Source organism: Panulirus ornatus, chromosome 50 (genome assembly GCF_036320965.1).
Source record: "Panulirus ornatus isolate Po-2019 chromosome 50, ASM3632096v1, whole genome shotgun sequence".
Classification (NCBI taxonomy): domain Eukaryota; kingdom Metazoa; phylum Arthropoda; class Malacostraca; order Decapoda; family Palinuridae; genus Panulirus; species Panulirus ornatus.
The window spans coordinates 6,703,425-6,716,856 of record NC_092273.1 but is presented as its reverse complement, the minus strand read 5'-3'; the positions used below and the strand labels follow the sequence as shown (position 1 = coordinate 6,716,856).

General features: G+C 48.5%; 1 protein-coding gene across 10 annotated transcripts in view; it reads right to left on the bottom strand.

The window, feature by feature from the left end:
* Positions 1-13,432, bottom strand: part of Sh (Potassium voltage-gated channel protein Shaker) — a 720,765-nt gene that overhangs the window by 229,612 nt on the left and 477,721 nt on the right. For 2 of the 10 annotated variants that reach the window (XR_011716404.1, XM_071691317.1), the window contains exon 1: positions 7,213-7,657. The exons of 5 other annotated variants lie outside the window; for them this stretch is intronic. Coding sequence is in view for 4 of the 5 variants with exons in the window: in XM_071691317.1 (XP_071547418.1) it covers positions 7,213-7,367 (155 nt within the window). In the remaining variant the exon portion in view is untranslated. Of the gene's footprint in view, positions 1-7,212; positions 7,663-13,432 lie in introns of those variants that run through there. 3 more of the 10 variants (XM_071691323.1, XM_071691318.1, XM_071691315.1) reach the window with 3 other exon arrangements.

Sequence of the window (13,432 nt, the reverse complement as noted above, 5' to 3'; positions counted from 1 at the left end):
AAAAATCATGAGTAATACCCAGGATAGATGGGTAATACTCATGTTAGTAAGCAATAAACGAAGCCATGAGTAATACCAAAAATCATGAGTAATACCCAGGATAGATGAGTAATACTCAAGTTAGCCAGTCATAAAACGAAGCATGAGTAATATCCAGGTCAGATGAGTAATACTCAGGTTATCAGGGCAGTCATAAACGAGGCATGAGTCATACCAGAAACCTCATGAGTAATACCCATGAGAGATGAGTAATACTCATGTTATCGGGCTGGTATACATGGGCACCACAATGTACGCGCACCGGCCGTCGTCTGGCCACGTCTCGGGGGGGGGGGGGGGGGGGGCCTCATTAAGCACCTCAACCATCAATTAGGCCGACGACCCCCCCCCCCCGACCCCCCATTCATTATTAACATTCACCACAAGCCGACCGTTCAAATACCAAGTTGAACTTTAAGGTCGGATGAAAGCCTACGTTTTAATCACTTGATCCAAGAGACAAAACAAAACTTTTACGAATTTATAAGTTCACTTCACTCCTGTAGTTTTCTCCCCCCCCATTTTCTTTTTCGATTTCTCCTCCCCCCCCCCCTCACCCATCTCACGCCACCGAACTGGCCGAAAAGACCTTTTGGACCTTTTTTTTTAAAAAAAAAAAACCCTTGGGTCATGTTACGTGTGGCGAAAACGTGTGCTTCGGGTAAGCAACTGCGAATATTCAATAGAGGTGGGTAGAGAGAGGTTATATACTCCAAGTTCAAGAAGTTGCTGAACAAACAAACAAGCACACACACACACACGAGAGAGAGAGAGAGAGAGAGAGAGAGAGAGAGAGAGAGAGAGAGAGAGAGAGAGAGAGAGAGAGAGAGATCCTCCACAAGAGAGCAAGGTCGGTCGATATTGTGCAAGAAAATGAGAGTGGGAAACGGAGTTCACACATACATACATAGCATACATAAATACACATTCCCCTTCTTGTATGCTGTATGATGTATACTGGGGGGAAGACGGTGAGGTCACGCTGTATTTACCCCCCCCCATACCTCCGCCCCCTCCGTTGTCTACGGCAATACGCGTGGGGGGCGGGGCACCATCCAACCAACCACCGTCTTCCAGAGGGTGTGGCAATTCTAAGGTCAACACAGCATGACCCATAATCACCAGGAGGCAGTTTTCCGTACCTGTGACGCCCACCACGTCGTTAAAGAGTGGCAGAGTGGTGGTCGTGATGGCGTGAACCCCCCGACCCAACCCTTCAGCTGTCGGGGTCAAAGGTCAGGGAGCAAAGAAGGAGGTCGAAGGTCAAAGGTCACGGGGGCAAAGAGTAGACACAGGGACAGGCAAAAGAAGAAGGAAGTCTTACTCGTGGCATTCTCATGTTATCACTACGCATTATAACAACACAATCACATCATCCAGTTTCGTTTTCCTTTCCACCCCCTCCTCACCTCCTCTACCTCCCTCCCCATTCTTTGACCTCGGCTGGAAATGAATTCCTATTGGGATTTCCTATTGGGACGTCACGTCCCTAGGGTGGGACGGGACTGACCACGTGGGCTGACCACTGCAACTGCCACCCCCCCCCTTTCCCCCCCCCCCCAGTGACCCCCTCGCTGTACAAGGTCAACACACATCCAACGGGGAAGGGAGGGCCTTGCCCACACCAGTGTACACTGCACGTGTACGTGGTACACACGACACACACTACACTTAATCGCTGGCTTCGCGATGTGACGGTTTTAGGATGTCAAGTGACAAATCTCTTTGTTACTTAACTGTAAAGTTATTAAAGATGGCCTCTTCCTAGTGTTACTTAAATGGGAGGGCCTCTTCCAAGTGTTACTTAAATGGGAGGTAACATGCCTCCCCCCCCCCCACCCCCTTTTGACTTGTGTGTGATACTTAAATATAAAGTAGTATGTCCGTAGACTTTTCTCCTTTAGTGTTAAGTGATAGTGAATACGTCGATGTTACTTAAATGTGACTTAAAACAACCGTAGACTTTAAGCTGTTTAAGTGAGAGGAAAAATATTTTAGAAAGTCAATATTTTTATTTTTCCTTTGGGTTTTGTTTCTGTGTGTGTGTGTGTGTGTGTGTGTGTGTGTGTGTGTGTGTGTGTGTGTGTGTGTGTGTTGTGTGTGTGTGTCAGCTACTTTCCTTTCACACATTCACATGTTTGACAGATATTGGATCAGAAATCTGTCGTTTCTTTCTTGTGTTTATATATATATATATATATATATATATATATATATATATATATATATATATATATATATATATATATATATAATGGCGGACATGGTGTCGGCAAAACAAGCCCAAGTAATGGCCATCTTTTCCGAGAAGAAAACGGGGTGAAGGAGTGAAGAAATTAATCATAACTTGTTAAAGAGTCTGCAGAGCCGACTCCTTAAAGGTAAGAAAGGTTATAGGAAGAGGAAAAAGATGAGAGGAGGAGGAAGAGGAGGAGGATGAGGAGGAGGAGGAGGAGGAGGAGGAGGAGGAGGAGGAGGAGGAGGAGAGGAGGAGGAGGAGGAGGAGGGAGAAGAAGAAGAAGAAGAAGGGAGTTTCCAGAGCATGGCTGTCCTAGGGATGGAGAAGGTCGTGTCACAGGTTAAAAACCGGGTCGCCCAGTCAGCTGGACTGCCCTTGATTTAACGAAGCGCAAGCTGGCCATCCTGTCAGCTTCTCCCTTGTCCTAAACTTAAATATGGGTTGGGACGACCCTAGACTTTTACCCCTGGTGGTAAAATGTGGGTTTGGAAAGTTCGTTAGAGGCCCCCCTACTACCTTGTCATATGGGTCGTGGGGGTCGCCTTGTACGTTACGAAAATGATTATATCATATAACTCAGACCAGTCACATTGCTAGCGGTCGGCATATTCAATTTGTCTTTGACATATTTACTTGTACGGTTTACACAGGTGGCCCATCTACTGAAAAATCAGTTTTGAAATCAAGTGATTTCTGAACTCTCACTTGCCGAGATGATGATAATAAAAATATTAATAGCGGGAAATAGCGAATAGTATGAAAAAAAAAAAAAAATAATAATAATAATAATGATAATGATAATGATGATAATACAGGTGTTTATATGTGAAAATCACAAATACTTTTTATAATTCAAGCACTATTATAGTTTTTATATCACTGTTTACACAGCATTAGATATTCCTGTGTAAGTGTTTTGATGTCCCCCAACACTCTACTGTTATGTTTAGCACAGAGGGAGAGAAACGGGTACTGTTACAACGGGAAATATGGTACTCGGGTTACCAGACAGTAACGCCAGTACCAGATACCCTCCACAGTACTACAACTACCAGTTAATGTACAACTATGGTTGTTAAAAGACATCTTGAGTATCTACTTACTACCACAACTATCACCACAACCATCCCTTGCCCCTTACCACAATTCGCATTGCCACTACCACCTTACTTCCCACATACACTACCTCTGCCACCACCACTACCACAATTACTGCTAATGCTACCACGATCAATACTACTACTACTACTACTATTACTACTACTACTACTACTACTACTACTACCACTACTACCGGTGGTGTTAATTCTGTCACCATCATCACTATAGACGTACCAGCACCATCATCATTACACCACTACAGGGAACACCATCACCACCATTATAACAACACATATCACCATCACTTTCAGTATTAAGAGGGACATCACCATCACCGTAACACGATCATCATCACCATTAAAGATACCATCATCACCATCACCACAACCACCATCACCACTCGTCAACGCTACCACAATTACAACTAGTTACCATCACTACAACCACTGCAGAGAAAACCAAAAACCACCACCACTGTCACCACCCCAGACACCACCACTATCGCGATAGATACCCCATCACCCATCACCATCACTTAAGATAATACCAAGATCACCATCAGTACAGATAACCATCACCAACACCATCACTATAGATAATCACAACCTCACTATGAATATCACCATCACCGCCATCACTATACATACCACCATCACCGCCATCACTATACATACCACCATCACCGCCATCACTATACATACCACCATCACCGCCATCACTATACATACCACCATTACCGCCATCACTATACATACCACCATCATCACAACCACTGCAGATACTCTCACCATCACTATAGATAACATGGTCATCGGCGCCATCATACGTATCCCCAACAGCATCTCCAACATCACCACAATGATAGATAACTCCAACATCACCACCATCGAATACACTACCATCATCACCATCACTATAGATACTGCCAACCTGTAAAGATATCACCATCACCACCATTACACAGATACCACGAAGCATCACCATCAGATATCACCATCAATGCGGGTGTCTCCACCACACTGGAGATACCACAAACCACAACCACTGCAGATAACAACCAGACATCCCCCATCATTCAGACACACTACCACAATCACCATCACCGCCACTACTTACACCTACCACCATTATAGACACCAACACCCACTATCACCACCACCATTGTCACCAGTACGGATACTACCACCATCACCACCAACCATCACCAACAACCACCACCACCACCAATCGCCACCTCAGCCACTGACCACCACCAACACGCAACCACGAGAGGCACTGCCCTGACCCACCCCCACACTGGTGCCAGCTGAACCCACGTATGGGCGTGTGTGTACATGCAGTGTACCACGTAACACAGGACGCAATACGTGCACGTCCCAGGAGGAAGAGGAGGCCTCCTCCTCCTCCTCCTCCTCAGCAACCCACCTCCTTCCTCTCCTACTACCACCAACATACATAGGACGCATCGTCAACAGAAGACCACGACACACAGACGTACGACACACAGACCCCAAGCAAACCACGACGGAATATACAACACCCAGAGCCATCTCCCATCGCCAGCCTCGGGGAGGGGCGTCTTCCCTCTGAGCTTCAGTCTATACAAAGGGAGACTCTCCCATCACCAGCCTGGGAAAGAGAGCCTCCCCCATCACCAGCCTGGGAAAGAGAGCCTCCCCCATCACCAGCCTGGGTAAGAGAGCCTCCCCCATCACCAGGGCCTCATCCCTGGCCCAGGACAAAACCACCGAGCATCATCATCATCAGCAGCAGCAGGAGGAGCATCAGCAGCAGGAGCGGCGGACATGAGGTCTTCCCTTACTTCCGCCCTGGTTAATAAACCAGTAATATTCCCCTCGGCCCAGGCAGATAGCCCACACCCCAGAAGAAACTTATCCTCTCCCAGGCCTGGCAGGATATGCGCTTTCAAATTACCCACTTAGCAGCTCGAAATTATTTTTCCTAAAAAAAAAAAAAAAGGGGTAAAGGCTATTTGCCTCTTTCTGTCATCGGTGTTAACACTGCGTTTCCCTCCCCCACAATGGAGCTTTACCTCCACACAAGACGGACTTCGTAACCAGACGACGCTTTGGAAATGGTGGTGGGCAGGAGGAGGAGGAGGACAACGAGCATCTAGCCTGACGTACAAAGGAGGAGAGGGAACACGTACGAATACGCCAGCGACGTACAGGGGATCACACAAAACACCTCAGAACAGAAGTTTCCTAACAACGTTACCACTTGCAACGAACACGCCGCTCCTATGCTTGCTCTCTTCCCCCTTCTCCCACCTCAACGACGAGGGGGGACGAGAAACTAACTACGGACTGACTGATCCAGACGAGAGAAAACTCTACCTGGTAGAGCTAACTCGCAGGGATTGACGAGCACGAGACAACCCCAGGGTCTCTCTCTCTCTCGGGGAGATGGTCTCGAAGCGGAGCAACACACACACACACACACAACCCACACGCCTACACCAGGGGGAAAAGGGGCATAGATGCCATTATTTGGGGGGGAGGGGAGGGGGGTTGTTTAGGGAGGAGGGCGTGATATCTCTCGTCCAGGGATGGTGGACGAGGCCGTGTTTCCCTGAAGTACTAAAGCCTGAGCACCCCTCATGTGGGCGTGGGGGAGGGCGTACCGGATCCACTTATTGATCTCGCCACACAAAATGATGCGAAACTGACAGAGACACAGGAGGATAACCCAAGCCGGGAGGAGAAAAAGGGGGGAGGAGGAGGCAAAAGTGAGGTGATGGTGTATAGGAGGAGGAGGAGAGAGGAGAGGAGAGAGGAGAGGAGGGGGGCAGTGTTGGACCTCTGGTCAAAGAGTTATGAGACGTGCTTTACTTTCCATCACAACAAGGACGTCGGGAAGGTGGTGTGATTCTCTCTCTCTCTCTCTCTCTCTCTCTTCCCAAACCACGTATCACTGTGACTGACCAGTGTGAGGTGGCCTTCTAAGGGAGGGTGGCGACCAACCATCCCCCCTTCTTCAAGTCGTGTACGACCCATTACAGTTGAAAGCTGACTACTCCCAGGCAGTGGTGATCACACACACACACACAACACACACCCATGTGACTCGTGGTCATCACCACCACCCCGGCCGAAGCCTCCGTTCGTGACCTCTCACATGGTGAGTGGAGGTCACTCCAGTGCGACGATGCGACCTCCTACGAGGTATTGTGTGACCACCGAGAGGTGGTGGCGACCTCTTAAAAGTGTGAGTGACGTCTTACCGGGGAATTCACGCTGACCTCCTGCCATGTGTTGATGTCCCCCCCACTTCCAGAGGTGAGAGTGGGTGACCAACGTGATGGTGTGGTGACCCACCCTCCCCCAATCGCGGTATTGCTAATCTTCCGACGTCAGTGTTGACCCCACACACCTACACCCACCTAAGGTAACAAGACAGTGTTGACCCCACACACCTAAGGTAACAAGACAGTGGGCGACGGATCCTACGGAGGGGTGACAGCCACGAGTGACAGTGGTTCTCAAATGGTGCTGGTGCTACCCCTACCCAGTGGGGTGGGGAACGTCACAGGCTGTGGTGAACCCACCCACGTCCCACTGATGGCATCTTACGGGTGGTCGTCACGACCCTTCCCCACCCCTCCCCCTAAACCGACCCCTCCTCCACATCCCTTCCCAGAGGTGGGTCGTGATGTGGTGACCTTCAATGGTGGGCGGATGGTGGTAGGTGGGTGGGTTTTACTTCTTTTTTTGGGGGGGGGCGGTACGAGTAGTGTGGTGTGGTGGGAAAGTGGGAGGAGGAGGAGGAGGAGGAGGTGGAGAGGGGGTGCCGGCGCAGAAGACATGACCTACCCTGAGATCTGCTGGTGGTCGGAGGTCTCGTAGGCCTTGTTGGACTTCGACTCCTTCTGTCGGCTCTGCTGGTGAGCCTTGTCGTCTCGTGCGTCGCCGGCGGAGCCGCGGAACAAGAAGCGCGGCACGGGAAACGTGAAGAAGGACATGGACATGGCTGCCGGGCGGCGGCGGTGGCGGCGGCCGCCACCTGACACTATACGTGACCACCGTCCGTCCCCTGTCACACACACACCCGCGGGGGCCCACTAACCCATCACCCCGGGGTGCCTCCTGGCTGGCTCTCCCCGCCCCACGCCCTCACGCTGCCTCACACACCGGCGAGGGCGCGACACCCGGCCCGGCTCAGCGGGGCAGCTGCTGCTGCTGCTGCTGCTGCTTCTGCTGGAGGAGGAGTGTGGGCGGAGGAGCGGCGAGGGACGGGCGGGGGGCCATGGCGGGCGGGGCACACACCAACAACAACGAGACACATGGCAGGTGGGTGGGTGGGAGGGGTGGGGGTGGGGGTGGGTGGGGGGGGGGGACAACACTGAGGCTGGTGGCGGGCGGAGCTCACTAAGCGGGGGGGGTGGGTGGGTGGGTGGTGGGGAGGGGGGGCCCGGGGCTAGCTGGGCGCCACCACACACCGAGGGAGGGCCCGGCGATCACTGCTAAGAACACCTGCACACCCAGCCAGCCTCCTCTCCATCAGTGAGCCGCCTCTCCCCCGCCCAGGAGCGGTGGCGGCTGCGGTGGGCGTGCGGGCGGCGCGGCACACTCACGCACTCACACACACACACTCACGCGGGACACAGCGGGCGGACGCAGCGACGGCACCAGCCCGAGTGCCGAACTCCGCGCCGCTCAACCCTCGCCTACCCCCAGCCACGCACACGCACACACCACCCCCAACCCCACTCCCTCCATCTCTCTCTCTCACTGTACACCGCCGCCCCTGTACACCGCCACGCTGTACATCGCCTTATGTACACCTTGGAGCTATCACAACACGCACCCTATAGGGTGTGAATACACCCGAGGGTACTACCACGCTCCCTGTGGACCTTACATGCCCTGTACACCCACCTAACACACGCGATACCCATGTACACACACCTACCACACGCGACACCCATATACACCCACCTTCCACATGCGACACCCATGTACGCCCATCTCATGTCCCATCCATGTTCACTCACTCATACCATATCTATCCATTTGTATGCATATACATGCCACTCATCTTTAAGTTCATCCACCCACGTACGTGCACGTATATCACCAACACATGTCACACTCACCCATCATGTATACTCAACCCTGCCACACTCAACACTCTTATACATCAAGTCACACTCACCACTCACGTATACACAACCATGACACTCATTACTCACGTATACATGTCACACTCACCACTCATGTATACACAACCATGACACACTCACCACTCATGTATACTCACATGCTACACTCACCACTCATGTATACTCAACCATAACACACTCACCAATCATGTATACTAAAATGGTACACTCACCACTCATGTATACTCAACCATAACACACTCACCACTCATGTATACTCGCATGCTACACTCACTACTCATGTATACTCAACCATAACACACTCACCAATCATGTATACTCACATGCTACACTCACCACTCATGTATACTCAACCATAACACACTCACCAATCATGTATACTCACATGCTACACTCACCACTCATGTATACTCAACCATAACACACTCACCAATAATGTATACTCACATGCTACACTCACCACTCATGTATACTCAACCATAACACACTCACCAATAATGTATACTCACATGCTACACTCACCACTCATGTATACTCAACCATAACACACTCACCAATAATGTATACTCACATGCTACACTCACCACTCATGTATACTCAACCATAACACACTCACCCCTGTATAAACAATCATACCACACTCCTCACTCATGTATACTCGACCATAACACACTCACCACTCAAGTACACGTAACCATATCACACTCATCACTCATGTATACTTAACCATACCCGACACATCTCTCATGTAAACCTAACCACACTCCACGCATCACTTACGTATACATAACCAAATCACACCCACCACTCAAGTATACATTCCTGTACTACACACATTATTCATATATACATAACCATACCACACTCACCAGTCATGTATACATAGCTGTACCACACTCTTCATCCATGTATACCACACTCACCACTCATGTGAACACATTACTTTCCTTAACATTAGTACAAGGAAAGTATGTCCATTCGTTATACTGTCTAATCCAGCCACACACACACACACACACACACACACACACACACACACACACACATCATAATGATGTATATCATGATCATGTACACTGTACATATAAACATCCTAAGCAACATTACCATCATGTACATTGTTACCACATCAAGCACGACCATATGTACGTCATTACTATGCACACCTCATGATCATTCCAACAACGTGTACATATCACCATCGTACCATCATGAACATCACAAAATGTACACAATGACCATCATGTAAATCACGCAATGTAAACCACCATCATGTACATCACACTATGTAAACTATCCCCATCATGTACATCACACCATGTAAACCATCCCCATTATGTGCATCACATTATGTAAACCATTACCATCATATACGAGTTATGTACACTCACTTTCTACACCAACACCGTGAGCAACATGTACATGTACATAAGACAATCTCCACCATGACATGTATACCAGAGAGTCATGTGCAGTATGGCAACATCCCGTATCACATGTGCATCATCTTGTACTTAAGATGTACAGCACACCACCATTACATCACGTCACACGTTCATCATCACTATTTGACGCACTGTACAATCATAACAACACCATCCACACCATCACATGTACATCACCTTACGTACTGTGCAACACCGACACGCGCGTCACATGTACCCTTCACGTCGCACAGCAAGGCCAGACGTGTGTGTACATCCAGTGGACCACATACACATATGAGTTTACATGTACACTCCCTGAACCACATACACATACGAGTTTACATGTACATCCCCTGAACCACATACACATGAGTTTACATGTACATCCCCTGACCCACAGAGTTCATGTACCCTCCGTGAAACACATACACATATGAGTTTATATTACATTCCGTGAACCACATACACATACGAGTTTACATGGACACCCCTGGACCACATACACGAGTTTAAATGTACACTCCATGAACCACATACATATATGAGTTTACATGTACACTCAGTGAACCACATACATATAAGTTTACATGTACACCCCTGGACCACATACACATGAGTTTACATGTACACCCCTGTAACACATACACGTGAGTTTAAATGCACATCCCTACCACTTACACGTTTACATGTACACCCCTGGACCACGCACACACACACACACACACACACACACACATGAGTTTACATGTACATCCCTGGACCACATACAGAGGAGTTTACATGTACATCCTTCTCATCGACTGCGCCAAGAACATCGACCCGTGCCCCTTCGTTATGAAGTTAAGTACACCCACACCATCGGCTTGTGACGTCACCTGCCCACAGTACAATTAAGCCAGAAGGAACATCAACTTTAAGTTTCAGTAGTACAGTGCCAACTTTAGAAGTTTCAGTAGTACAGTGCCAACATTAGAAGTTTCAGTAGTACAGTGCAAACTTTTAGAAGTTTCAGTAGTAGTGCAAACTTTTAGAAGTTTCAGCAGCACACTACAAACTTCCAAGTTTCAGTAGTACATTGCCACCTTTAAGCTTCAGTACTACATTGCAAACTTTAGTGAAAAGTTTCAATACTACAGTGCAAACTTTAAGTTTCAGCACTGCAGAGCAAACTTTAAAAGTTTCAGTACTACGGTGCCAACTTCAAGTTTCAGTACTACAGTACCACCTTTAAGTTTCAGTACTACAGTGCAAATTTAAAGTTTATCACAGTGAAAACTTTATAAGAGTTTCAGTAACAGTGAAAACTAAAAGTTTCTGTACTACAGTGCAAAACTAAAGTTTATCACAGTGAAAACTTTATAAGAGTTTCAGTAACAGTGAAAACTAAAAGTTTCAGTACTACAGTGCAAACCTAAAGTTTATCACAGTGAAAACTTTATAAGAGTTTCAGTAACAGTGAAAACTAAGTTTCAGTACTACAGTGCAAACCTAGAGTTTATCACAGTGAAAACTTTACAAGAGTTTCAGTAACAGTGAAAACTAAAAGTTTCAGTACTACAGTGCAAACTAAAAGTTTCAGTACTACAGTGCAAACTTTTAAGTTTCAGCAAAGTACCAAACACTCATTAAGTCAACATTACACACATTACTTACACTTACCAAAGGTCGATGACCCTGATTGGCTACGGTACAGTACACCCTGCGTGTGATGAAGTGACATGTACTCCTTGTACAGATGTACTTCATATATATGTACCCATGTACTTCATGTACAAATCCACTTCAAATACGGTTGTACTTCGTTTAAAGACGCTTCATGTTAAGATGTACACGCATGTACATGTGCACTTACATAACAGGAGTGATTCATTTACGTATGTGTACTTCATGTTTATATGTATATCACATACAAATGTACGTCATGTACAGATACTCCACATGCACATGTACTTTAACGTATAAATTACTTCACATATGATTCATCCATAGATGGTACTCATGTACTGATGTACTTTATCTAAGATACATTTAATGTGAAAACGTAATATATGTACACTGATGTATATGTACAAATGTACTTCATACACAAAAATCTCATGTACAGAAGTACTTAAGTACATCACATACAGATGTACTTCACGCACTCACTGAATCCACGTACAGAGTACTTCAAGTGCATATGGAATCTACGTACATAAGTACTTCACATAATGTACTTCATGTAAGATGTAATTTCACGTAATGAAGCATTTCATGAGCAAAGCAAGTTTAAATACGGTCGCATTTCATTCATAGATACACACATGTACTTCATGTACAATCGTACTTCACATGTACATAAGTACTTTACATCCATAATCACTTCCCGTGCTTAAATGTGTATATACATGTTCATGTGCAGGTGTACTGTGCGAAGAAGAAAATGGATTCTTCGCTACGTACAAGATGTACACCACACACAGGCGTCACCCCCCAACCCCACAACACACCAATGTACGTCAGCATCTGTACCAACATCACCTGGTGGGCTCCGGTGTGCGAGCAACGATGGCTTGTACCCCACGCCAACAAATCCACTGTGAATTCACAGCCGCACGGCACGGCACAGCCACAAGCACGGCACTGCACGGCACACGCACAAGCACGGCACTGCACGGCACGGCCACACGCACGGCACGCCCCAGAGCAGCGCTGATAATCACAACCCACTCCACGACCTGGTGGCCACCCAAACCTATGCTGTCGTACACCCGTCCGCCTCCGACGGCCATAACACAAAAGAGCGTATCGGGCTCTCGAACCCGCGTCAGATCGATGGGTAATCGTGGAGAACGAGTGATAAACACGCCCTTGAAGGCTTCACCTAAGTAAGACGTCCCCCTCCCCCACCCTCACACACACACACACACACACGGAGAAAATGTTACATAGCGGGGCGCGGGCGTAGAGGTCGTGTGTGTGTGTGTGTGTGTGTGTGTGGAGGGAGGAGGAGGAGGAGGAACGTTTGTGTCGGGTCTACGCGTTGTCAGAGTGGTCGGTCTGTACGCCGATGGTCCGCCGCCCGCCCGTGCGTGCGTGCGTGAAAGAACCACGTAACGCAAAGCAGGTCCCGAAGAGGGCGCGCGCCTCTCCCCCACGCACCTGCCGCTGTCGTCTGAGTCGTACCCGTTCGTGCGTGCGGATATTCTCCCCCCCCCTCCTCTGCTACTACCCCTCTCCCCTCCCACCCCTCACGAACGGAAGGAAGGAAAAAAAGATAAATAAATAAAATCGCAGCGTCTGTCAACCCCTATGCAAACGTTGGCGGGGCCAGAATACTGAGCAGTGGAAGCCCCCGCCCCCCTCCTCCCTCCATACCCCTCCCCGCTCCCTGCCCCCCCCCCCCCACCACCCCGTGTTGTTTATCTGACCTTTGGCCTAACCGGGAGTCACCTTTAACCCAAGGCAGCCCAGGCGCAAAGGAGGCGCTCCATCTCCTCCTCC